The following is a 26,899-nucleotide window of genomic DNA, read 5'->3' as shown; positions in this document are numbered from 1 at the left end:
ACATAAGTCTTTTATGGAACTAGAATTTTACATTCTATTTATTTTACTTGTTCATTTATTTGATTTTAAAAATGTTTATATGTTTAATTTGCATCATTGTTTTAGTTTATATCAGTAAAAAATATAGGCATAATATATATATTATGCCAACACATTGACCCTTCATGTAAAAGTTTCTGGTTCCGTCACTGTTTATCATATCCAAGGTACGTAGGGACTGGACCTGATGTGCATCGGATATGTCTATAACAATGAATGACCCTCACAACTAAGCTTTAATTTAAAATAAAAATCCTAATCACACACAACCAGCAAGTGTACCGGTCGCAAGTAGTATAAACCTATGAAGTCTGAGTATCGAACACGTGGACACGTATAAACGCTAATGATCACTAACCCTAGACAAGACCTACCCAAGAATAATAATTAATTGATTTTTGATTTTTAATAATTTAACTGAACTGACTGGACTAACTGACAAAAGTTACCAAAAATAGAAAACTTAATGGGAAACTAACTGTGTTGACTTTAGATGGAGAAAAACGTCTACCTAGGTTTGAATCAAATTGTAGGTCTAACAAGCAAATGGATTGGATGATATCAAGACACCGGTTCCTAAAGATGACACGACTAAGGATTGCTCAGGCTCACTGGATTACCTCTCGGTCTCACTCAACAAACCTTAACTACTCTTAATCGGCTAAAACAACAAAACCGGAAAACGAATGTTAACGTGTTCTAATGTTGACTCACCTCTCGGTCTCACCAACACTCGACCCTATTGGTAATTAATATTACACAACCAAGGATAGAGGAACAATCTAACTTAAACCAAAATAGATCAACTAGTCACTCTAAACACCTAAACCGGACAAGAAACGAACTCGCTCTCGCACAATTCTTATTCTAGCATGCAAAGGCAATGAGACAACCCTAACTTCTTATCACCTCTCGGTCTCTAAGAAGGTGTCTAACCGCTATACTTTAACCAATAAATCATGCAACCAAACCCTATGGTTGTACCTACCGCAAACAAACCCTAAACACAAAGTCTAGAATCAAACAAGCACCGATCAATCAATACAAAACTAATTAACCAACGCAAGGGGTTTAAGCAATAAATTGATATAATTTCCAGGCATTAAACACAACCTATTTCATGTCTAAATCAAAATTTACAATAACAATTCAAGTCTATCAATCAAACAATCCAATAAACTCATCAAACTCTAACAACAATCATCATTCCTAGGTAGAACCAACAAGTTTAGCCTACAATCATTTTTGGACAGCTATGAACACTCATTAAAAACATCATATAACTCATCTCAATCATCAATTCAATCATCCAATGATCAACAATAATCATAAACAAGTCAATCTCCAAAGTAATTGTAAAACTACTTAGCAATTAAACAAGAGAATTAAAGTTGAACAATGAAATAAATGAAAGGATATGGAGTGATTCGGGGTGCACTTGGCTGTGAAAACTGATGGTAAACGATCCCGAGCCTTGGTTCTTGCTTCTTCCTTCTTCCCTAGCCACCACAAGATCAAACCCTAGCTTCACAAAACTTTTTTCTCTCTTTTTCCCTGCTGCCCAGTCCGATCTCAACTTGCTTGCCCCCCTAGGGTTTATTTTTGTTTATATATATTATAATACTAAGGCTTTGGGTTTGTCCAACTTGTAAATGGGCCGGGCTTTGAGCTTTGTCTTGAAATTGTATCCGTAAAAGACCCGTAAGCTCCTCGAAAAGTCCGGTTTCTTCATTCTTTAACCCTTAGCCTTCAAAATAATTAAAACTATGTAAAACCTAGATAACATAAGTTAAATTACATTAAATATAATATAAAAAGATAGATAATAGATGCGGAAAATAAGTGTGTTTTACAACACATTAAACATCCCCACACTTAAGACTTTTTCATCCCTGAAAAAGAATTCTACACAGGATCATAACCAAGTTTAACAGACCACTCTTGGTTTTATTTATTTATTATTATTATTTTTTTCTTTTTAAAGTATTAGAACAAGTGACCCGTTACCCAAATATTTCTTCCAACTTTCACCTAATTAGCTAGATCAGGTCGATTGCCTGTATTGATGTCCACTTAAACCCATGCCCCCAATACTTACCGTGGCAAATAAGGTGTGACAATTTTATCAGTTTGAACGACTAAGTGGGACCCACAATTAAGAACCATACCGGACCCGAGCCACCCCAATTTGACTTAAACCTTATATCTAGTTGATCAAAACATGATGTACCATTTTTAAGAATAGCTAAAGACAATCAAGGGTATTGTTTATCCACCTAAGCTTAAGCATTAAGGTCTACCTAGCAACCATTAGATATGATTAATGTATGTTTAAGTAGCTAACTAGTAAGTGTTTCCCACTACATGGCATACCCCCGTTATCAAGCAATACCCCAAAGTACATCTCCAAGGGTGAGTATGCACAAATTCATCTGTAGGGCTTACATATGGCGTGTCCTTTGTGGCCCGTTTCTTAATGATAATAAGGCGCGAGCAAGAGGACCCGATGTGACTAACAGCGTGGATGATCAAGTCAGTAGGGTATTTGTACTTTGATGTACGAGGTGATCATGTTTATTGACTTATGTTTGGCAGATAAACTGTGGGTTTGCTCTTTGAGCTCTTTTAATATTCATAAATCCACTTAGGAGATATGAATACCCAGATGATATATCGCATAAAGACCCATGGTGTCTGTCCCCCAGAGCATCCTATCAATACAGGATTTAAGGTTATAAAACCATACGCCTATGAAGTGTTAACCACTAAAACCAGAAGCATGAAATTTATGTTTATATCATAGGCTACTTTGGCATACCTTAATATTAAACCTACCCAAGCATCGTATGATTAGTCTATTCCGATTTCTATAAATTTTTTAATTTTTACGATCAAACTAAACATAAGGCTTGAGCATGACTCGACTTTTCATCCCATTTCTATAGTCAAGTCAACAACCAATCCGCCCTTTCATTCTTGGAGGCTGAGCCTTCCAGCACATCGAAAACTGAGTCTAAACCGTTCGGTTACAATACACTACGTGCGGGTCTAATGGGCACTGTTCTTATTATATATATATATATATAATATATATATATATATACATATATTGAAAACACCAAGAAGTTATGAAACAAACACTACTCGGTAATAATATCATTTCCTGTTTAACGTAGAGAAAACAAGTTTCAAGGGACAATTTTTTCAAATTTTTCAATTTTTTTTTCAAAATTTTTCTACAACTAAGTAAAATAAATCACATCCCCACACTTAGAACGAAATCGTCCTCGATGAGAACAAGGAAAAGAAATAAAATAAAAAATAAAAAATAAATAAAAATATAATATACAAGAATAAAACATAGAACGGGTTACTCCCCTGGTTTGTGTGCAGAATCTTCAATAGCTGAGTAGTAACCAAGCGACCGTATAGCATTTCATTCGCGGCCGCAACCTCGGGAGAACCTGTTCCAAAACGCCATCGTAGCTACCATGCGCATAATATAACCTGCAAAACTCAAACTCGTTTGCATGCAGCGGCGTACAAAACGGAAAACAAAAACATAAAGAGATAAACGTATTTTTGTGTTTTTGGTTTTTATGATTTTTTTTCACGTTAATAATAGAACACCCTTTAAATCGACCGACTCGAATGGAGATTGAGTACGATCGGTTTCATTTTGGAACATCCTGAAAGAGAAAAAAACATATAAAACAAATAGCATACACAAATAACATAAATACAAACTCTACAACTCAGGCAGTCTCCAGAGTGATGCATCCAGCACGTCTACATCTCGGAGAGCGAGTCAAGGTAGAATACCTCGACAGTCTGATTAGCCATCGGTTCGCCAATGTAGTGCTTCAGTCTATGACCGTTCACCTTAAATTTCCCGCTTTTATCCTCTATCTCAACAGTGCCATACGGGAAAACCTCAGTGACCGTGAACGGTCCCGACCATCGGGATTTCAACTTTCCCGGGAATAACCTCAACCGGCAATTATACAATAAGACCAAATCCCCACACTTGAACTGCTTGTTCCCCTTCAACTTTCTATCATGCAGTTCCTTCGTCTGCTCCTTGTACCTAAACGACTGTGCGTAGGCGTGATCTCTCAGCTCCTCTAACTCATGAAACTGGTAGCGAGTGCCTTCTGCAGCGGACATATCAAGATTGACCCTCTGTAGGGCCCACGAAGCACGGTGTTCCAACTCAACAGGCAGGTGGCAGGCCTTCCCATAGATCATCCGAAATGGTGTGGAATAGTTGGAGTTTTGTAGGCTGTACGGAAGGCCCACAACGCATCATCCAACTTGTCGGACCAATCCCGACGATTCGAACCAATCGTTTTCTCAAGAATACGTTTGATCCCCCGATTACTCACTTCTACCTGCCCACTAGTCTGTGGGTGGTAGGCGGTCGCAAGCCGATGGGTAACCCCATAGCGTCACAATGCCTTTTCCATCTGCACATTGCAGAAGTGAGTACCCCCATCACTGATCAACGCCTTCGAGACACCAAAACGAACAAAAAGGCTCTTGAGAAAACGGAGTACAACTCGGGCATCATTCGTGGGTAAGGCCTTGGCCTCAACCCATTTCGAAACATAATCCACCGCCATGAGTATGTACTTGTTCCCACGCGAAGATGGAAACGGTCCCATGAAATCAATGCCCCACACATCGAATACCTCACAAACTTGAATAGCATTTTGGGGCATTTCATTTCGCGACGAGATGTTGCCGACACGCTAGCAACGATCACAACTCCTAACAAACGCGTGCGCATCCTTAAAAATCGAAGGCCAATAAAAACCACAATTAAAGACCTTCTTCACTGTCAAACTCGCACCGTGGTGACCTCCTGTCGGTCCAACATGGCAATGGCTCAGAATCTGCCATCCCTCCTTAACTTCAACGCACCTCCTGATCAACTGGTCAGCACCTATACGAAAGAGATACGAGTCATCCCAAAGGTAAAACTTAACATCAGCAAAGAATTTCTTCTTTTGCTGGTAAGGCATCTTCAGGTAGTACCCGTCCGCAAGATAGTTCGCGAAGTCGGCGAACCATGGAAAACCCTCATCCTGAGCTGAAACAAACATGAGACTCTTTGTCGGAAAGTGGTCATTAATCCTGATCCCCGGCTCTCCTAACTCAGCTACCTCAAGATGCGAAAGATGATCGGCCGCCACATTCTTGGCCCCCTTTTTATCACGGATTTCAATATTAAACTCTTGAAGCAACAGGATCCATCGGATAAGACGCGACTTAGCATTCTGTTTGCTAAAGAGATAATGAATGGCAGAATGATCCGTGTACACAATCGTCTTGGAAAGAACTAGATAGGACCTGAATTTATTGAATGCAAACACCACAGCTAAAAGCTCTTTCTCGGTGGTGGTGTAACTCTCCTGTGCACCATTCAAGGTCCGACTAGCATAGTAAATCGGATGGAAGTGTTTATCCTTCCGCTGTCCAAGAACCGCTCCGACTACGAAGTCGCTCGCATCACACATCAACTCAAAAGGAAGCGACCAGTCGAGAGCAATCATGATCGGGGCGTTAACGAGTTTGTCTTTTAAAAGATCAAACGCCTTGATACACTGCTCAGAAAACACAAACGGGGCATCCTTCTCTAGGAGTTTGGTCATGGGTCTCGCGATTTTAGAAAAATCTTTAATGAACTGACGGTAGAACCCAACGTGACCCAAGAAACTCCGGATGGATCTCACAGAAGTGGTTGAGGGAAGATTAGAAATGGTCTCAACATTCGCTCAGTCGACCTCTATCCCCGCACTCGAAATACGATGCCCCAAAATGATGCCCTCGCGTACCATGAAGTGACACTTCTTCTAGTTAAGGACTAGGTTGGTGTAAACGCATTGGGCCATCATCCTCTCAAGGTTGGAGAGACAATGATCAAAAGAGCTCCCAAACACAGAAAAATCGTCCATGAACACCTCCATGGAGTCCTCGATCAAGTCATGAAAGATAGCCACCATGCACCTATGAAATGTGGCTGGAGCATTACACAGTCCGAACGACATACGTCTATAGGCAAACGTTCCATATGGGCAGGTAAACATGGTTTTCTCCTGGTCATCGGGAGAAATCGGAATCTGAAAGTACCCGGAGAAACCATCCAAGAAGCAGTAATACTGCTGACCTGCCAAACGCTCTATCATTTGATCAATGAAAAGTAAAGGAAAGTGGTCTTTCCTTGTGGCATCATTCAGTCTGCGGTAATCAATGCAGACTCTCCAACCGGTCACAGTCCTAGTGGGAATGAGCTAGTTCCTCTCATTGGTGACGCCAGTCATGCCACCCTTTTTAGGAACCACTTGGACTAGACTAACCCATGAACTATCAGAAATGGGGAAAATGATCCCCGCATCAAGGAGTTTGATAATCTCCTTCTTCACAACCTCCCGCATCTTCGGATTAAGCTACCGCTGTGGCTGAACGACAGTCCTAAAATTATCCTCCATGAGGATTTTATGAATGCAGAACGAAGGGTTGATACCCTTAATGTTGGTATCTTCCATGCAATGGCCTCCTTGTGCTCTCTCAGCACCCTCAACAACTTCTCTCTCTCGACCTCTGTCAACGCAGACGCAATAATAACCGGCAACTTCCTCTCCTCGTCCAAAAACACGTACTCCAAATGGGCGGGCAAATCCTTAAGCTCTAAGGAAGGAGGGGGACTCTCGACGGAAGGTCGGTCCATCGGATCGTCTCGTACGATCCCAGCAGACACTTCAGACTCAGGGGTATGTGACTCGGTGTCATCATCTGTTAACTGATTGGTTATGGCAACCATCTCAACCTCCGGAATGTCCCTATCGAGAATCTGAGTGTCGGAGGCAGATCCTCCACAGATCTCACTGAAAAACTCCCCAACATGTTCCATGATGGTATCGATGAAGTACAAGGAGTCATCAGCAGACTTGGGGTGTTTAAGTGACTGTCGAACGTCAAAGGTGACGTTATCATCCCCAATCAAGATCAACTTACCCTTGCAGACGTCAATCAACTCTTGTGCAGTGGCAAGGAATGGTCGGCCTAAGATAAGCGGTAAACTATCATCATCGTTCATGTCCAGAATGACAAAGTCCACCGGGAAGATGAACTTGTCGACACGAATAAGCATGTTCTCGACCACCCCTCGAGGGTATTTCACAGAACAATCAGCAAGCTGGATACACATCCTGGCAGGCCTCGGTTCGCCTAAACCCAACTTGTTGTACACGAAATACGGCATAAGATTAATACTGGCACCAAGATCAGCCAGCGCATGAATCACCGTATCATCACTCAAGATGCAGGGAATCGTGAAACTCCCTGGATCGGACATCTTCTCTGGTAGCTTCCTCTGTAAGATAGCAAAACAACTAGCACTCAAAGGGATGGAAGCGACCTCGGCTAACTTCTCCTTATTCGAGAGAATATCCTTGAGGAACTTCGCATGTTTTGGCATCTGAGTCAGTGCCTCAAGGAATGGAATATTAAGGTGAAGCTGCTTCAGAAGATCAAGAAATTTGGAGTTCTGCTCCTCATCTCTATCCCTATGGAGTCTCCCGGGGTATGGTACTCTAGGTTTGTAGACTCTCAGTGGTTCTCTCGGTAACTGCTGTTTCTCGGCCTGTACTGTACTTCCTGGGTAGCACCTCTGATACACCTGGACCGACGGAGACTCCATCTGAAACTCCTCATCCACCTACTCCTCTTTATCAACAACTGCAGGCTCCTCAACTACCCCTCCTCTAGACCTCTCCTAAATCACGGGCTCATCTCGTGCCTCTGCACTGCTCCTCGTCGTCACAGCTTTTGCGAATCCTTTTGGGTTTTGCTCGGTATTACTCGGTAGTGTACCCTGCGGCCTCTCGTTCAAACGACTAGCTATCTCTCCCATCTGCCACTTAAGACTCTGAATCGACGCTCCCTGATTCCTCATGAATGACTCGTGCTCACGAAACTTCTCCTGGTTCTCTTTATGATGGGAATCCTCTCGTGTAATAAGCTGTGACAACATCCGCGTCTGTTGTGCCATCGTCTCCTCTAAAGTGGGCTTCTTCTCTCCACTTCTCGCTCCTTCACCTGCATCCTGGAATAGACTCTGACGCTGCCGAAAACGGGGCTGATTCCCGCTTCTCCAGTTGGAATTCTGATTGCCCCTCCATCCCGAATTATAACAATTGAAAGAATTTTGATTTCGGTTTGGATTGCCTACATAGTCTACCGCCTCCTCCTGAGAACTGACTGGGCACTGAATGGTATCAGCCCTCCTCTGCATATCTCGCACAAATTGCTCTTCGTGTGCAAGTCCTTCACAATCTTCGCCAACGCCACGACCTGTGCCGTAAGTACGGTGTTCGTGTTCATCGAATGCATGCCGCGTGATATGGAATCGACGGTCTTACCACCTCTGGCGGGTGGTCGCTGGTATCCACTCATAGCTAACCCATTAAACAGAGCGATACACTCATCCGGGTCCTTTGTCATCAACATATTTCCTCCCACCGCCGTGTCAAGCATGTTCTGCGTCACGTACATCACTCCATTATAAAACTTCTCGACAACCGCCCAATCTTGTAAGCCATGGTTCGAGCACAACGCTAACGGATTTTTAAAATGCTCCCATGCCTCGTAGAAACTCTCGGTGTCTTCCATCTGAAAAGAATGAAACTGGTTACGCAAACGAGCAGCCTTAGCCGGAGGATCGTATTTCTCAAGAAATTGGGTCTGCATGGTAACCCAAGTAGCTATAGAGCCCTGTGGGAGGGACTCGAGCCACAGACTCGCCTGATCAGCGAGTGAAAATGGAAAGATGCGGAGTTTAACGGCGTTTTCGGATACGCCGGCAAGATGGAAAGTGTCGCAGATATGCATGATGCGAGTGAGATGAGAATGCGGGTTCTCGTAAAGTAACCCGTGAAACTGAGCAAAATGAGAAATGGTATTCAGAATGTTCGACGGAATCTGCCAGTTTGTACTAACTCCAATAGCGGGTGGTGAGATGCTGGATCTCGCGCCAGCATTGGCCGGACGGGCCCGGTCTGCAACTGTCCTACTCGGTTCGACCATAATCCTATCCCTATCGTCAAAGTCAGAAAAACTAGGAGAAGAAGATCGACTACCAACGGATGAAGAAGTGGATGATGGTGAAACGGTGCGACGTCTCTCATGAAACTCTCTCTCTGGCTCGGGAAATGCTTCAGTGTCAGGTGGTCCACGAGATCAAGTATTGTAACACCCCGGCTAAAGCGGAATACGCCCGGGTGTGACGTACAGATCACTCATAAGCTCATAACGCTATTAAAGCGACAATAATTATATTTATTTCATTTCAATACATCACAAATACACAGTCAAATAACAATACGATAAACATTGAATTTCATTATGTTGTATTTCTAATACCCTAATGGTCCAACTAATCTAGTCTTCAATCCTTAGACTTCAACCTGCAGCACGTTTAAAATAATATAATTTGTCAACAATAATGTTGGTGAGAATTCATATAGTTTTGCATATATATAATACGAAAAGTGTAAAATTCACAAGTCTAGATGTATAGTCTCAATCATATAGCAAAAGAAAAGTAAATACATGATATTCCTGTTCGCTTGACATAAGTCAAATCTACTAAGGAACCCCCGTTCGCCTAGCTACTTGGAGTATAGAATATGATAATGATACCACCATTAACAAATGGACGGCGCAGGTACATCCTGTCGGACCCTCCTACTATGAGTATGAGTATCCACCAACAAAAATGGTAAACAGCTAGCACATAATCACATAGTTTACAAGCAATATGATACAAACAAATACATACAAGACACGCATGTGAATTTTAGTTTGACACAAGAAAACCAAGTTTGGACGTGCTACACCCCAAAACGTATAAAAGTAAAATGGGGTTATGAAAACTCATCTTTGAGATTGGAGCGGAATTAAAGATAAAACCGAAATACGTCAAAGGAACCGAAACGAATGATCCGCATGAACTATAAAAGTAAATACGAAAATTTCAAGACTAACTAACGGGATTAATAAAGTTAATTATTTGGTGGGGATATGTTATTATTTTATTATAACTTTTACGATTTTAAGACATAAATTATTTTAATATCATTCTTTAATCTTTACCGGCATTTTAATGATTTATATTATTTAAATATTAAAACTAATGCTATTAGAATACTTATCGTATTTACAAGGCACGGATTTTATCTCGCAAAATTAACTAAGTTGTTGGAATAAAACCACGAATTATAATCTAATGGATTATTAGTTAACGAATTTTAAAGTTAACAAACGAATTAATATTAGCGGGTTAACGATTTATAAATATTACTTAATTTCAAGGCTACGTTTGAATGTTATAGCGTTTAAAAAAAATGTGGTGCTAACGATATATATTTTATTTTGAAAAAAATAGAAAGTGTTACGAATTATAAGGTTTAACAAACAATAAATAATTATATAAATATTTTATGAGTTTTAACGAAACTTGACGGTTTTAAAAAGATTGGTTTTTAGGTGAAAACGATAAAGTTAATTTATAATAAATTTATTTAATCTTAAAATAATTTTATTTAATTTTTAATGATTTATAAACATTTATATACAAGTAAAAGGTTAAAAAAATAAATAACCAAAACGGCCTGACCCGGGTCCTTCCGTTTACACTAAACAGACATAACCAGTTGAACCAACTTACATTTTCAATTGATAACAGAAACAGGAATATTTATATTAAAACTATCTTTATCATCTTCATCATGTAAACCTTAGATTCAATACTCCTAATCCGACCAATGCTCGTTTAATCTGAGTTAGGGGGTTCGTTAAACAATGAAAAACGACCAGAAACATATAAAACAATTACCCGGTATGTTAAGGTTTGACGGTGAACGACGGGGTAGCCGGAAACATACTTTGACGAGTTAAATCGTGATATATAGCGTGTCTTAAGATGATTTGAAGGTGTGAGCAAGTTTAGTAGAATGCTTGGGTCCTATTTATCAATTGCTACGTAAATTCGTTAACTCGAGTTAATTCGTTTGGCCGAAAATCCGGCGAGTTTAACGGGATTAAAAGAGCGGTTATGGTCGTTTATAACGAAATTAATTAGTAATGATATGTTTAATATCAATGCCAAATTACGTTAGGATAATTTAATGGGTCAAACGAGATTTAAAATTGGGTTTAACCAATTTCTGGTGCCGATTCCGACGGCCGGAATTAGTGGTCGGAATTACGGGGATGGTGGGGTGGGATGGGATAATTACATTATTATTATTAAATTAAATAAAGTTTCACTTTAGGTCCTCCAAGTTTTAGGTATCTTTAAATCATTTAAATTGTATTTACATAATGAACCTTGAGGTTTGGAATATTTTATAAATGAGCTAAAATTTAAATACTTGAGTAAATTTTGAATTAATCCCGTAAATTTTGCGAGTTGGTTAAACATTTAAACCCGAAATTTTGTTAATTGAAAAAAAAATAAAAGAAACGAACGAACATTAAACGAAACTTGATAAGTGTGTGTGTGTGTATCTTTATAATAATATCCGAAAATTTTAAAATGGGTCTGGTTTTTGGGTTTGAAAAGTAACGAATGTTACAAGTATATCTCACACAACTATAAAAATCAATAAAAGTAGCTAAACTATTCTAAAAAATAAGCAAAGCAAAACAAAAAATAATTACAACTGGCACACAAGGTAAATCCAAACTCGAGTCGCTCTCAAAACGCCTAAAACCGTGTCCCCGGCAACGGCGCCAGAAACTTGTTGTGCGTCGGATATGTCTATAACAATGAATGACCCTCACAACTAAGCTTTAATTTAAAACGAAAATCCTTACCACACACAACCGGCAAGTGTACCGGTCGCAAATAGTTTAGACCTAGGAAGTCCGAGTATCGAACACGTGGACACATATAAACGCTAATCACTAACCCTAGACAAGACCTACCCAAGAATAATAATTAATTGATTTTTGATTTTTAATAATTTAACTAGACTGACTGGACTAACTGACAAAAGTTACCAAAAATAGAAAACTTAACGGGAAACTAACTGTGTTGACTTTGGATGGAGAAAAACGTCTACCTAGGTTTGAATCAAATTGTAGGTCTAACAAGCAAATGGATTGGATGATATCAAGACACCGGTTCCTAAAGATGACACGACTAAGGATTGCTCAGGCTCACTGGATTACCTCTCGGTCTCACTCAACAAACCTTAACTACTCTTAATCGGCTAAAACAACAAAACCGGAAAACGAATGTTAACGTGTTCTAATGTTGACTCACCTCTCGGTCTCACCAACACTCGACCCTAATGGTAATTAATATTACACAACCAAGGATAGAGGAACAATCTAACTTAAACCAAAATAGATCAACTAGTCGCTCTAAACACCTAAACCGGACAAGAAACGAACTCGCTCTCGCACAATTCTTATTCTAGCATGCAAAGGCAATGAGACAACCCTAACTTCTTATCACCTCTCGGTCTCTAAGAAGGTGTCTAACCGCTATACTTTAACCAATAAATCATGCAACCAAACCCTATGGTTGTACCTACCGCAAACAAACCCTAAACACAAAGTCTAGAATCAAACAAGCACCGATCAATCAATACAAAACTAATTAACCAACACAAGGGGTTTAAGCAATAAATTGATATAATTTCCAGGCATTAAACACAACCTATTTCATGTCTAAATCAAACTTTACAATAACAATTCAAGTCTATCAATCAAACAATCCAATAAACTCATCAAACTCTAACAACAATCATCATTCCTAGGTAGAACCAACAAGTTTAGCCTACAATCATTTTTGGACAGCCATGAACACTTATTAAAAACATCATATAACTCATCTCAAACATCAATTCAAGCATCCAATGATCAAAAATAATCATAAACAAGTGAATCTCCAAAGTAATTGTAAAACTACTTAGCAATTAAACAAGAGAATTAAAGTTGATGAACAATGAAATAAATGAAAGGATATGGAGTGATTCGGGGCTGCACTTGGCTGTGAAAACTGATGGTAAACGATCCCGAGCCTTGGTTCTTGCTTCTTCCTTCTTCCCTAGCCACCACAAGATCAAACCCTAGCTTCACAAAACTTTTTTTCTCTCTTTTTCCCTGCTGCCCAGTCCGATCGCAACCTGCTTGCCCCCCCCAGGGTTTATTTTTTTTATATATATTATAATACTAAGGCTTTGGGCTTGTCCAACTTGTAAATGGGCCGGGATTTGAGCTTTGTCTTGAAATCGTATGCGTAAAAGACCCGTAAGCTCCTTGAAAAGTCCGGTTTCTTCATTCTTTAACCCATAGCCTACAAGATAATTAAAATTATGTAAAACCTAGATAAAATAAGTTAAATTACATTAAATATAATATAAAAAGATAGATAAAAGATGCGGAACATAAGTGTGTTTTACAACACATCAGGACCCTTATAATATCCAAGGTATGTAGGATGCTGGATCCTTATCAATTCCGAGGTACGTAGGGACTGGACTCTTATAATATCCAAGGTATGTGGGGACCGGACCCTTATAATATCCAAGGTATGTAGTTAGTAAGAAGCATGAATGTAGCTATGTATGTTTGAATAATAGATGAACAGTTAAGTATTAATACGTATCTTCGGACGCGTATTAGTAACTAAGTGAATGTAATGTATGTTAATTAACTAGAACTCACTCAGCGTAGCTGACTTTTAGTATGCACGCAGGCAAGTAGAATGAGACAAGTTGCTTGATGAGGACACGTGGCAATAAGAGGAAGACTGGCATCGCTATGAAGAAGATTCACATGTCATTTATGTTTAATGTTTAAGACTTATGTTATTTTTGTTTAAGAAAAAGTATTATGTAATGTATAAATGGTTGACTTATTTCCGCAAAATGTTTTAATTAACTCTGATTTTCCAAATTATGTAAATGAGTAAATCCAACCAGCGTGAAAGTAGGGTTCCCGGGAACGGGGCCTTACACCCAAATATAATCTGTATAGATAAAACGCGAGCTTTAATGCCGCAAACTTCTAAATGAATTACGTGGTGGCCCTTGGTTGGCCACATCAAAAGAAAAAGTTTTTTTTTAATATAAGGATTCTAGGTTAAGATCGCGTGTCGTAACGAAACCAACCGATATTTGATCAAATGTGTGGTTGGACGTTGATTATTATTATTATTATTATTATTATTATTATTATTATTATTATTATTATTATTATTATTATTATTATTATTTGTTTGGTTTAGTTGCGGTGTCATGCATTTGATTTACCGCTGGTTTAGATCCGGTATCATAATATGTTAGTTCGAGCGTAATCGATATCGACCAAATTCGCGTTGACTCGTCACCGTGACACCCATGTTTTACCAACCGTTTAGTTCCTTTGCTTTAACGAATGCAACCGATACCGACCCAATAAACTTCGCTTCAAATATGTTAATTTTTATATCATAAATTATACGAGTGTCACTACCAATTTTGGTTTTAACTAATTATGTTTTGGGTTTAGTGTCAGTAACGAATTACCTAACCGATAACGATCGAATTTATGTCGGTTTTATGGGTCAATTTTATGACTCGGGATCCTTTTCGGGATTCCACTAGGGATCCTTGTCCTGATTTCGACTTTTTCCAGGATCATGAGCACTAACGGTTTATTTTGATCATGGCTTTGACTTTTTCTTGTAGGTGACCATTGGTGACTTGATTTACTAAAAAGACTTGTTAATAACATAAGAAAAACGTGCGGAATGGGTCTATAACACCTATGAGTGATGACCAGGCTAAACTCCTATTAATTAGACGGGATCCACAGAAGTAGTTACATTTATTTCATTAGATATTAATTACTTTTATGAAGGTGACCGTTATAAGATTTAGTTTTACTAAAGACATGCTAGTTGGATGGATAAAGGCACGTAAATAATGATCTATAATGACTATATGAGTGTTTCCCAAGTTGAAGACCTAGTAATAGGCTAGATTTTCGGGATACTAGTTGGTTTCCTCCACTATATAATGAGGCTGATGCATGGCTTAGAAACACAACTTCTACTCACACACTTTTACTCACACTCTCTATAACTTAGCCGCCATTGCAATTAGTTCTCGAGCTGTGATGTTCGGGTATTTTGTATATATATTAGTGTGTTAATTATGTAGTTTTGTTTAGTATATTGTTAGAACTTTGGTACTTCATACGTGCTTTTGTATTTCAGGTCATTGATCGTTTAAGATGCTAAATTGGAGACTTGTACGAGCATGGGATGATATCTTAGGAAGACCGAAGCATAAATTGAAGTCTTAGGAAGTGTTAAAAGGATTCGGGAAGAGTTTGGATAAGAAACCTATAGCCGATGCTAAAACTGAACAAGATGGGTTCACAAAAAGCGACCAGGAAGTAAAACGAGCATAACGAGCATATCCTGGGCTAGAAAATGAGTTACGGGATGAATTTTAGGTTTCTCGACGAGAGGAATCCAAACATGAAGTTATCTTGGCCCATCGCGTAGCGCGATGGTCCAGGGAGGAGAACCATCGCTACACGATGGTTCCCACCGACGGGAAAGTTAGGGTTTTTGTTTAAAACATGTTTTGACGACCCTAATGGGGAGAATTCAGTTTCCAGACAGTTTTAGAGCAACAAGGAGGAGAACCATTGATTCCAATCATCTCAATGCCCTATACATGATTCAATCCATCATAATCGAAGACCGAGAGATGCCGAGACGCGGCTAGACCCTTCAAGTCATACTCGGGATGTATAGTTTGTAATATTTCAGTTTATTTCTCATGTACTAGAACAACTAATTGTAATTAACTTGATGTTAATCTATGAGTGTTGATGTTTAGTATGTTCTTGCATTCAGTCTGTTTAGGTTTTCGTCGATCAGAACGATTAGTTTGTTGGTTGCTATAATAATTGCTCGTAGGATTGTATTGACTAGTTATTTGAGAGGAAGCATACGTTTGCCCTTAGTTGAGTTACACTGGCACAGACCGTTTGATAACCAGTGCCGTGTGTTAGCGATCGTGGATGCCTAAGGTTTAATCGGTTAGTCAATCTGTAGTTGACACAAGATAGTTAATTTGTTAAGTTGCATGAGATTACTGTTAGTTTGCTTACTTGAACTCCCGGGTGTGATTTGCTTGTTTAATTGATTAAATCTTTGATTACTTGCTTGTTTATTATAAAACCAAATCAATTGCTAGTGTGATCAGCATTGTTAGACGAAATACTTTATAATGTTAGGAATCAGTTTCACTGCACACTGACCACAAACTCCTCGTGGTTCGACACCCTACTTACCCTAGCTTGCTTAGGTGATTAGGACACCGATTTAATAGTTTTTTACTAGACAGCGGCAGTGTATCATCAAAATGGTGTTGTTGCAGGGGAGCTAGTGCACTTAGTATTAAATGGTTTGTTTGAGCTTTCTAAAACAATTAAATAATAATAATAATAATAATAATAATAATAATAATAATAATAATAATAATAATAATAATAATAATAATACAAAAAGATTTTTCTTTTTTTGTTTTGTTTATTTTTGTTCCATTTTACCTCGGGTATTTTAGTTCTTTTTGCAGGTTATTTTTAACGGAAAATCCCGAAACCCGAGCACGCTATTGTCACCATGAGCAATGATGTTGATTTTTGTTATTGTGAAGGCCCGTATCATTATCGAGATTGTTCAGCAATTTCACAAAATTGGCAAGAGCATCAGCATGGGCGGAGATATATGATGACATGCTATGAAGATGAAGAGAGTTTGTCATATTATTCACACTATGAACAGTACACAATACAGAATCATGATGAATATTGTCAACCAGACATGGATTACCAATATGATCAAGAGCCGTATTATGACAACTGTGAACAGGAGATGCCCTATTTCTCAAGTTACCAAGACACGGTGGAATCCAAACTTGACAAAATGATAAATATGATGGTTGAGAATAACAATAAAGCGGGACAACAAAGGAAATCTCTTGTGGCTAAACGGACCAATCAAATTAATGAAGAGATTATGCACACTAAATCAGATTGGGATGAGGATGATTATGAATATTCTCATGATGAAGGTGAGTATGAATATCCTCAATCGGTTGATGAAGAGCAGCAACATATATTGAACTCTAAGCTCGATACTATCATGAACGTGTTAGTGGAACATAACAGATGGATGATGGAAGAAGAAAAGAAATATGAGCTAAGAGATAAAAGACTTGAGGCCTTGCTCAAGCAGAACACTGAGGATATAATAAAAATCAAACGAGACCAAGGGCAGTTGGCTAGTGGTACTGTGTTTGATAGTGATGAAGAGAATGAGGTTGTTGATCTTCCAGAGCAAGAAAGTGAAAGTGTGATTAAAGCAGATGACACAACTCCTTTAGAGTATGAAGAGCCTAAGGTAGCCCAGGTGTGTCATGTGTCTTCTCTAATACTTACCAAATAACAAGTATGGGGATGAAGGCTTGGTAATGAATGGCATGAAAGTAAGCCTGCATGATATTAGACAAATAATCAAGAGACGACCTCGCAACAATCATTCAAGTAGCATGCCAATCACTGTAAAGCGATTATGGACTTGGCATGTAAGCTACCGAGCGTATATTGGAAACTCAGTGGGTAAGTGTTCACTTCGACCATCATGAGGAATTAAGGTATTGTCGAGCTGCAGGCATCTAATTCAGTGCTAACCGGGAGGCAACCCGGCTTTGTATTTTGTAATTTATTTTTATTCTAAGCTTTTGTTTTTATCTTTATATATTACTAATCGTTTATTTCAAGCGTGCCATCATAGTAGAAATTAAGTGTGGGGATGCCACATGAAAAAAAATAGGGTTTGAAGTGTTCGGTGAAGATGCCAGAAAACGAGGTTTTAGCCATTCGAGCTACCCGGAGTGCGTTCATGCTTTGCTACGGTTAATCCAGGTACGTGCATATTTTTTTTGTGTTGGAACTTTGTGGGTGTGGTTCACTATAAACCCTCACGAGACCTCACTCGTCCACCTGAGCTACCGGGGGGTTTAAAGGGCTTGTTGCATACGCAAAATGCAACCGTGATTCCTATAAAAGTGAGTTAGGTCTTTTAACAGTTTAACTTGTTAAAAAAATTTATTATGAAACTAAATAACTCGACTCGGTAATTGTTTTATAAAATAAATTAAAATTTCATTTTTGCAAATTTCTTTAAAGACCTATGTCTTAGACACGGTGAGAAGCTCGCTTCTACACGTTTCGAGATTTTGAAGATTCAGTTATAGTCTTTGAGGAAGACGAGTGTTTATGAGCCACGTTAGCATTGCTTTATCATTCATATCAGGTGATCTCCGTTTCATAATTTATTTTGTTATTTTTAGTTTAAATGTTAGAAGTGTAATTGTATAATTCTTACTAGGCCCATCACATTAGTTCCCGAGTTTTAAATTGTTAAACATTCAATTTCAACCATGTCCCTCAAATGTTCGTTAATTGTTTTAAATTTTAACATTGAGGACAATGTCAACCTCAAGTGTGTGGATGGGGGAAAATTGAAAATTTTAGCCCGATAGTACCTCGAAGAGTATTCAGAAAGCTAAGTTATTAACTGTTAGTTACTGCTATTAATGCCAAGTTAGAGGTTTTTGGTCATGGTTGGTTTTCAGCTTCTCGATAGTTTTCTCGACAAATGTTTTTAAAATGAGAAGTTGAAAATGGAATTGTTTAGGCAGGGATAACGAGTCAAGGGGACGGGTATACATGTTTCATATCGGCAACCCTTATTTCCAAACATATTGTGAGATTAGCCCCTATACTTAATACACATATTATATAATAGATATAAACATGTCTTGTCATTATTTGAGGGAAACCAGTATGTTTTACAGAATTAGAACTTGCTTGTTATATGCTTATCGAGATCTTAATACCACCACCTGTATGGAGATTAGGACTTTAGAAAACCTGTTCCATATATAATTCCCTACTAAATAAAATTCCTTAACTGGCATTATCCTTTAGGAGCCCATTTGGACCTTTTACCTTTTTATTCACTAAACCCACATTACACGCCGATTCAGCCTTGGCCTTTATTTTTATATTTTCACCCGTGTGATGAAATCCAGTTCGTTATCGAGTTGTATTTAGTCAGATGAGTTGTAAATCTGTGAATATCAAAGTTGTATTTATCAGTGTTTGATGTTAGTAAAAAAATAAAAAAAAGCCTAAAAGAAGTTATTAGTTTATTGTATTCAGTTGTAAATAGCAGTCGATTGTGTAAATAGTTCGTTTGTATTCAAGAGTCTGTATATTGGGTTGTATAATTGGGTTTCATCCACTTGAGTCACTAAATATGCTTAATCCGCACCCAAACCTAAGCCTCAGCAAAACCCTTAGTCCGAGTCTTTATGCAACCAGTGGGTAATGGGTGGAGATAAAACTGACTTGCAAGCATATTAAGTTGTAATTCATATTTGGTATTTGAGGGCAGAGACATATACTGACACATCTTTTGCTAGTCCAGATAATAAACCGAGTGGAGTGTTGATAGTGTGAGGGGTATGAACATGTATATGTTAACTGGAAACAAAGTACACTTGTCTGGGCGGTTCTATAGTTTTATTGTAGCATTAACTATATTTGTGGGTTTTCAATCTAGAAAGTGTCAGTTTGGGAAACTGGGTATGACCTTAAACCTTGCTAGGATTAATGGTGATAATTGATATACCTATGATGGAGGTTGATGTTTGCTTTAAAGTTTTGCTTGAGGGCAAGTAAAAGATAAGTGTGGGGATGTGATGTTCGGGTATTTTGTATATATATTAGTGTGTTAATTATGTAGTTTTGCTTAGTATATTGTTAGAACTTTGGTACTTCATACGTGCTTTTGTATTTCAGGTCATTGATCGTTTAAGATGCTAAATTGGAGACTTGTAGAGCATGGAATGATATCTCAGGAAGACCGGAACATAAATTGAAGTCTTAGGAAGTGTTAAAAGGATTCGGGAAGAGTTTGGATGAGAAACCTAAAGTTGATGCTAAAACTGAACAAGATGGGTTCACAAAAAGCGACCAGGAAGTAAAACGAGCATATCCTTGGCTAGAAAATGAGTTACGAGACCCATAATATATGAATTTTGGGTTTCTTAACGAGAGGAATCCAAGTATGAAGTTATCTTGGCCCATAGCGTAGCGTGATGGTCCAGGGAGGAGGACCATCGCGCTACGCGATGGTTCCCACCGACGGGAAAGTTAGGGTTTTTGTTTAAAACATGTTTTGACGACCCTAATGGTGAGAATTCAGTTTCCAGTCAGTTTTTAGAGCAGCAAGTAGGAGAACCATTGATTCCAATCATCTCAATGCCCTGTACATGATTCAATCCATCATAATCGAAGACCGAGAGATGCCGAGACACGGCTAGACCCTTCAAGTCATACCAGGGATGTATAGTTTGTAATCTTTTAGTTATTTCTCATGTACTAGAACAACTAATTGTAATTAACTTGATGTTAATCTATGAGTATTGATGTTTAGTTTGTCCGTGCATTCAGTTGGTTTAGGTTTTTGTCGATCAAAACGATTAGTTTGTCGGTTGCTATAATAATTGCTCGTAGGATTGTATTGACTAGTTATTTGCGAGGAAGCATACGTTTGCCCTTAGTTGAGTCACACTGGCAGGGACCGTTTGATAACCAGTTCCGTGTGTTAGCGATCTTGGATGCCTGAGGTTTAACCGGTTAGTCAGTTTGTAGTTAACACAAGATAGTTACTCTGTTAAGTTGCATGAGATTACTGTTAGTTTGCTTACTTGAATTCCCGGTTGTGATTTGCTTGTTTAATTGATTAAATCTTTGATTACTTGCTTGTTATTATAAAACTAAATCAATTGCTAGTGTGATCAGCACCGTTAGACGAATTACTTTATAATGTTAGTAATCAGTTTCACTGCACACTAACCACATACTCCTCGTGGTTCGACACCCTACTTACCCTAGCTTGCTTAGGTGATTAGGACACTAATTTAATAGTTTTTGACTAGATAGCGGCAGTCTAGCATCAAGCTGTAATCTCTTTTTCACCATTAATAAATTGTGGCAGGGGATAATTTCCCCCTCCCAAGGTTTTTTTTTTCTGAGGATCCTCACCGAGATCTATGTTTTTTCCTCGCTACATCGCTGTGTCAACCCTTTACTTTTACCGCAATCGTTTACCATATATTTGAAGAACACACTACCTCACTTAACGAATTTATTCATTTATTGCCTCGGTAATATTTGACCTAAACAATTTGGCGCCCACCATGGAGCAAGTGGTGTTTTTCATCTCAAATCCATATTCACTTTTGTAACGCCCCGGCTTATGCGGAAACGCCTGAGTGTGACGTACAGATTGTTCAAAACACATGTGACACTATTAAGTGACAATATTATTATTAATTAATTTACAAGTTAAGTACACAAGTTTGCAATAAAGAATACAAGGAAATATAAGTCTAAAGTCTTCTCCAAGTATCATCCTCTAATGTTTGTACCTGTAGCATATGCATAAAATAATATCAGCTATATGAATAGTTGGTGAGTTCAGACAGTTTGATATAATACGTAAAAACCATACAATTAAATGAACAAGTGTTAAACGAGCAAGTAAAGTCCTTTCCCGTTTGTAACATAATGGTTAAGTTACAATTTTTTTTCTTATCTTTTCCTTCCGATCTAACTCAGAAATGTAATTAACACTTTATTTTATTTTCTTTTATTTTAACTCAAAAATGCCTTTTAATTATATATTTCTTTTCCTTTTTTCCTCTATCCAATCTTATCATTTCTTTTTCTTATATTTTAAACCCAAAATGCCGTGTAATTGTGTAAATGGCCAGTCTCGTGGCTTGTAGTGCTTACACAAGAACATTATTTGTTTTACATTTCCGACTATCCAGAGTGACATCATTATAAACCATTTCCTATTTTTTTTAATGACTAAATATTTTCTTTTCTTTTTTAACGACTATATATTTATACACGATGAAGGTTAAACTCCTGACCTCCTATTTAACACATTAACTATTTTACTATCCCACCAAAATGGGAATGTCACCATTTCCTTCTAGATTAGTTGTCACACAACTTGATACTACAATTTCGCATAAATAGAAAATAAAAATAAGTACCCAAGTTCAATAACACCAGTTCATAAATCATAACTATAACACACCCCTTGACATCCTCAACAACTCCATGAAAACACTCCCTAATGCATTCTCATGAACACAATCCAAAACATACAAACTAACACAAACCAAACCCTAATTCGAGCAACACCCGAACCGTTTAGCGCCCGACGCTTCACCCGAGACATCGATCGTTGCACCCTTTGAAGGAACCGAAGCAGAAGCACCCTCGTCTCCCGCTTCAACCGCCTTCTTGCTAACGATTCGGTATATCTGTGTAATCACTTCACTAAAAGCATTTTCAACATTAGTTGCTTCCAATGCGGAAGTCTCCATGAAATAGAGGGACTCGGCTTCGGCTAATGCTTTCCCGTCTTCGGTTGACACTGCGAGCAGGTGACGGAGGTCAGATTTGTTGCCGATTAGCATGACAACGATGTTGGGGTCGGTGTGGTCTCTTAGCTCCTTTAACCACCGCTCTATGCTTCCAAAAGTAGCATGACGGGTTACATCATACACTAGTAGAGCACCAACCGCTCCTCGGTAATAAGCACTTGTGATCGCACGATACCTGTAATATAAATATATGTATCATGTATGTAAACTATTATGAGAAAGAAACAAAAACTTTTTTTTTCTTAACGTGTAGTGTACAAGATAGTAATCCAGATAAAATGTGACTAAGGGAAATCAAAGCAACAAACATACAAAAACTGACAATTATAGTAGTAAACAAAATATCGAAGAAAATTTGATGTTATAATGTTTAGAGATGGCAGAATGGGCAGAATGGGCAGGATGGGCATATTTTCTATTTGATTAAAGAGGATATGGGTCAAACCGGGTACGGGTCAAAAAAAGACATTTTTGGATCAAAATTTGCAGGTTGGGCATGTTGTCTAATTGGTCAAACAGGGTATGGATTAAAAATATAGGTTTTAAGTTTTTTGGATCAAAATGGGCAGGTCAAATTTTAAAAGTGTACTCACTTAGCTCGTTAGAAAAAAAGAGTATAACCCACGTTGACCCGTTTATCCATAAACGGGTCTCAACCAACACCCTCTATTTATATACATTGTGGTGACAACGACACCAGTGTTTAATTTGAAACAACGGTAACCATATTAGAACCTAGCTGATTGTACATTCATATTATTGCACTCAAATTTCTTGATAATCTTAAGATATAGTTTGATCATTTACTGATTTCTGCTATGCTAGTTGATAGTTTTGGAAAGTCTAGAATAGCTTGATATGCTTATGCATTTCAACACAAGTTACATACATAAAGATCAAAATCCTCGTGCCACTAGGGTTGATTTACTCAAGTCTACAAGTAAATCTTGTTCAAGGCATCAACAAATTATAACACAAGTTAGCACTCAGCACAAAGTAATATTAACAAAATTTAACAGTTCACAACAAAAGATGACAACAGGTTATATTTTGATTCACTAGGTAGGAGTTTTTCTGATCGAAGAATCAATTGCTAGCGAGGTTATTCTTAGATCAATAACATTGATTATAAGGGTACTACGACCACAATGACCTCTGTTTGCATCTATACTTAACATCCATTTCTCGGGGATTTACACGAGCAGGAGACGTCCATGGAACATGTTTCGAATAAAGAAACACAACACAAGGTGATCAAAAGCACTACTGAATATATTTCTCAAAGGCTTAAGGAAAAACTTTTGAGCCATTCATAAATAGGTTGCTTCATATATTGTTTTTTCTAGATGACATTGACAGATTGTTGATCTTGATAAGCCTCTAAACCCATTTTTTGAGATGTCAGTGTCAAATTTACTTATTTTTTTTAATCTGTTTAACTTTTTAGCTTTTAAGTCCTTTTTGTTTATGAAACGATGATATATAATAGGTCCTATTGTAACTTATATTATGTTAATTGTACTTTAAGACTGTCACTAATAGAATCTGCTATTTCATCTTAGCATCAACCATTTTGTACTTGAAATTCAAATGATAGTATTATATGAATTTTAATGTACTTAAGCTAGAGACTAATTATATTATCAAAAATAATACAAAGGGTGGGTTTAGTGTGCATTTAAACATATTATTAAGATAAATACAAAATTACCCAACTAAACATAACCTTAAGCACATCACTCAACAGTACCATATCACATTAACATGTTTTGATGTTCCTAACATATGATGGTTATGCATGCACTTATTTTAAAGTAAATTCTTTATTTGTAGAAGTGGTTCTTCTTTTAAAAGACATTTTTTAAAAACTTTTTCCTTGGTCCCCATTTAACACAATATAAGATGATGCTAACTTTGATGCTAAGAAAGATCCACATTATGATTTTAATGTCAAGCAAGCAAGTTCCAACTTTCAAATGTAAAATGATTATCTTTTTGTAACTAAATGTACTTGTTACATATACAGTTAACTCTTTATATCATTTATTTTGACCTACAAATCAACTTTAAAGTCAAAAAATATCATGTGATACTAAAAGATCAATTTAGAGCATACCCCCAAATTACTATATATGCACCCCTTTAAAACATTTGTTATGATAGTGCATACCCTAACAAAAAATCAGCTTTTTTAGTATGATTGTATGATCATCACACATACTTTTTCAATTTTTCTCCATAAATATATTAATATACCTACACAAAAACAACTTTAAAAGACAGATCCTGACACGGAGACCGAGCCACACGACTAGCAGGTGGGTGCAAACGGGCCGAGCCGAGCCACTTGTTTAAAGCTCTAATTCTAATGCTCAAGTTTGGATCGCGAGTAGGTTTTCAAGCTTGACTTGTTTTATTATTTATTCATTATTTTACTTATTTTTTATATATTATAATTATGAATTTTATATATAATAAAATACAAATTAGTTACTTATTTAATAATTAACATATTAAACAGACATTACCTATATATTAATTATCAACTTTCTCTTGTGAGGAGAAAGCACTAATCCTTCATAGTATTTTTAATTAATGGGCCACATCAAGAAACACATTCTTTTTTGTTACTGATCTAGTCAAATACACCTAACAGATCATTTTTGTAGAATTTCCCTTCAGTCCTCAAAGTTCCATTGTTTCCAATTTCATTATAGAGTAAGTTCAATTATTCCCACTTTAAGCCCTTCAGTTTTGCTAATATCCTATATATTAATAATAATCAACTTCATTTTATGAGGAGACTTCACTATTCTTTTTTAGTGGTTTTGGCAAAACTTTTTATCCAGACATGAGCCGGTTTACGTTTTGACATGTTCAAAAATAAGTCGGGTCAAATATGGTATATCTTTACTTTTTTTATATACGCTTTCATATTTACACTCATTTTTACAATGGTCTAGCTTTTTATTGATTACCTTTGCGACAAGTGGATCAAACCACCGTAACACGCGGGTAAAATTACTAGTTATATAAATAAAAGGCTCATTTAGGCTTGAAAACCGGCTCGAGCTCGACAAGTGAAGCTCAGACTCAGGCGCGTTTAATAAACAAGCTTATTTTTAGGCTTGAGATCGTCTAAGCTTGGCTCGATAGGTGCTTTTAGCAAGCCGTTCTCAAGTAGCTCACGAGCAGCTTGGCTCGTTTGCACCCTTAAGCAAGTGCACTTAACTCACTTTAATTTCCCTAAGCATACCCTAATAAAAAAATCAGCTTTTTTGTATTATGATCACAAATACTTTTTCAATATTTCTCTATGCATATATGTAAATACCTACAGAAAAACCACTTTAAAAGACAGATCACGAAACGAGACCGAATCAGACAACTAGCAAGTGGGGTGTAAACGAGCCGCCGCTTCAAGCTCTCTAATTCTAAAGGTCGAGCCGGCCCAAGCTCGATAAGTGAAACTATATAAACAAAAGGCTTCTTAGGCTCACGAGCCGGCCCAAGCTCGATAAGTGAAACTCAGACTCGGGCACGGTTAATAAACAAGCTTATTTTTAGGGTCGAACTCGTTTAAGCTCAGGAGCGCCTTGGCACAGCTTAAAATAACAAATAAAAATGAAACTCTAAGACTTGAAAACCACATAACCAGCACGACCCACTTCCCAAATGACAAACGGGTATGGTTAAAATGAGTTAAAAAGAAATGGGTATGACCTTTCTTGGCCAGCCGTGTCCCAAATCTGAGCCTTGATGACCTTGCCGTCGAGATTAAGACTCCGGGTAGCGAATTCGACGCCGATGGTTGATTTGGTTTCTAAACTGAACTCGTTGCGGGTGAATCTGGAGAGGAGGTTGGACTTGCCGACGCCGGAGTCACCGATTAGAACCAATTTGAAGAGGTAATCGTACTCGTCTTCACCTCTGTAGGCGGACATCTCGGCCCAAACCAAAAGTTGCTTCTTTCTGTGTGTGAGTGACTGACGGACAACAATCAAGATGCTGCGGAGATCAAGGTGGTGTCTTGAATTACCACTTTACCCTCCACCCACTCATGGCCTAAAGGTTGTCTTGTCTGTCTGTTTTTTACCACATATGAGAAATAACCGAATTTTGCGATCTTCATGTTTAAAATTTAAAACCTGACTTAAAAGAGGTTTTTCGGATGATCTTGTTGACGGATGGTTGATTTTCGTTTCAAAATGGTATATTCACGTATTGGGGTGGTTTTTCAAATATTGTTT

General features: G+C 37.8%; 1 protein-coding gene across 1 annotated transcript; it reads right to left on the bottom strand.

Moving 5' to 3' along the window:
* Nucleotides 1-22,259: 22,259 nt before the first annotated feature.
* Nucleotides 22,260-26,595, bottom strand: LOC143616906 (ras-related protein YPT3-like). Its single transcript, XM_077089603.1, has 2 exons — nt 26,373-26,595; nt 22,260-22,824 (listed from the first exon to the last, which is right to left on the bottom strand). Exons 1-2 carry the CDS (start codon nt 26,591-26,593, stop codon nt 22,389-22,391), a joined length of 657 nt encoding a protein of 218 aa, XP_076945718.1. The 5' UTR covers nt 26,594-26,595; the 3' UTR covers nt 22,260-22,388.
* Between the last annotated feature and the right edge of the window lie 304 nt (nt 26,596-26,899).

This window comes from Bidens hawaiensis, unplaced genomic scaffold (genome assembly GCF_021521415.1).
Source record: "Bidens hawaiensis isolate Kalapana, Puna unplaced genomic scaffold, B.hawaiensis_p1.1 tig00002307_1, whole genome shotgun sequence".
Classification (NCBI taxonomy): Eukaryota; Viridiplantae; Streptophyta; class Magnoliopsida; order Asterales; family Asteraceae; genus Bidens; species Bidens hawaiensis.
Note: the sequence above shows the minus strand (reverse complement) of the source record. Positions and strands in the feature narration are given on the sequence as shown.

What these genes read in the sequence shown, in the direction of transcription:
- LOC143616906 (XM_077089603.1), bottom strand. Translation starts at nt 26,593, where the DNA reads ATGTCCGCCTACAGAGGTGAAGACGAGTACGATTACCTCTTCAAATTG. An exon ending in GACACGGCTGGCCAAGAAAG is followed by an intron (nt 22,825 to 26,372) that starts GTCATACCCATT and finishes TTTATATTACAG; the next exon opens with GTATCGTGCGATCACAAGTG.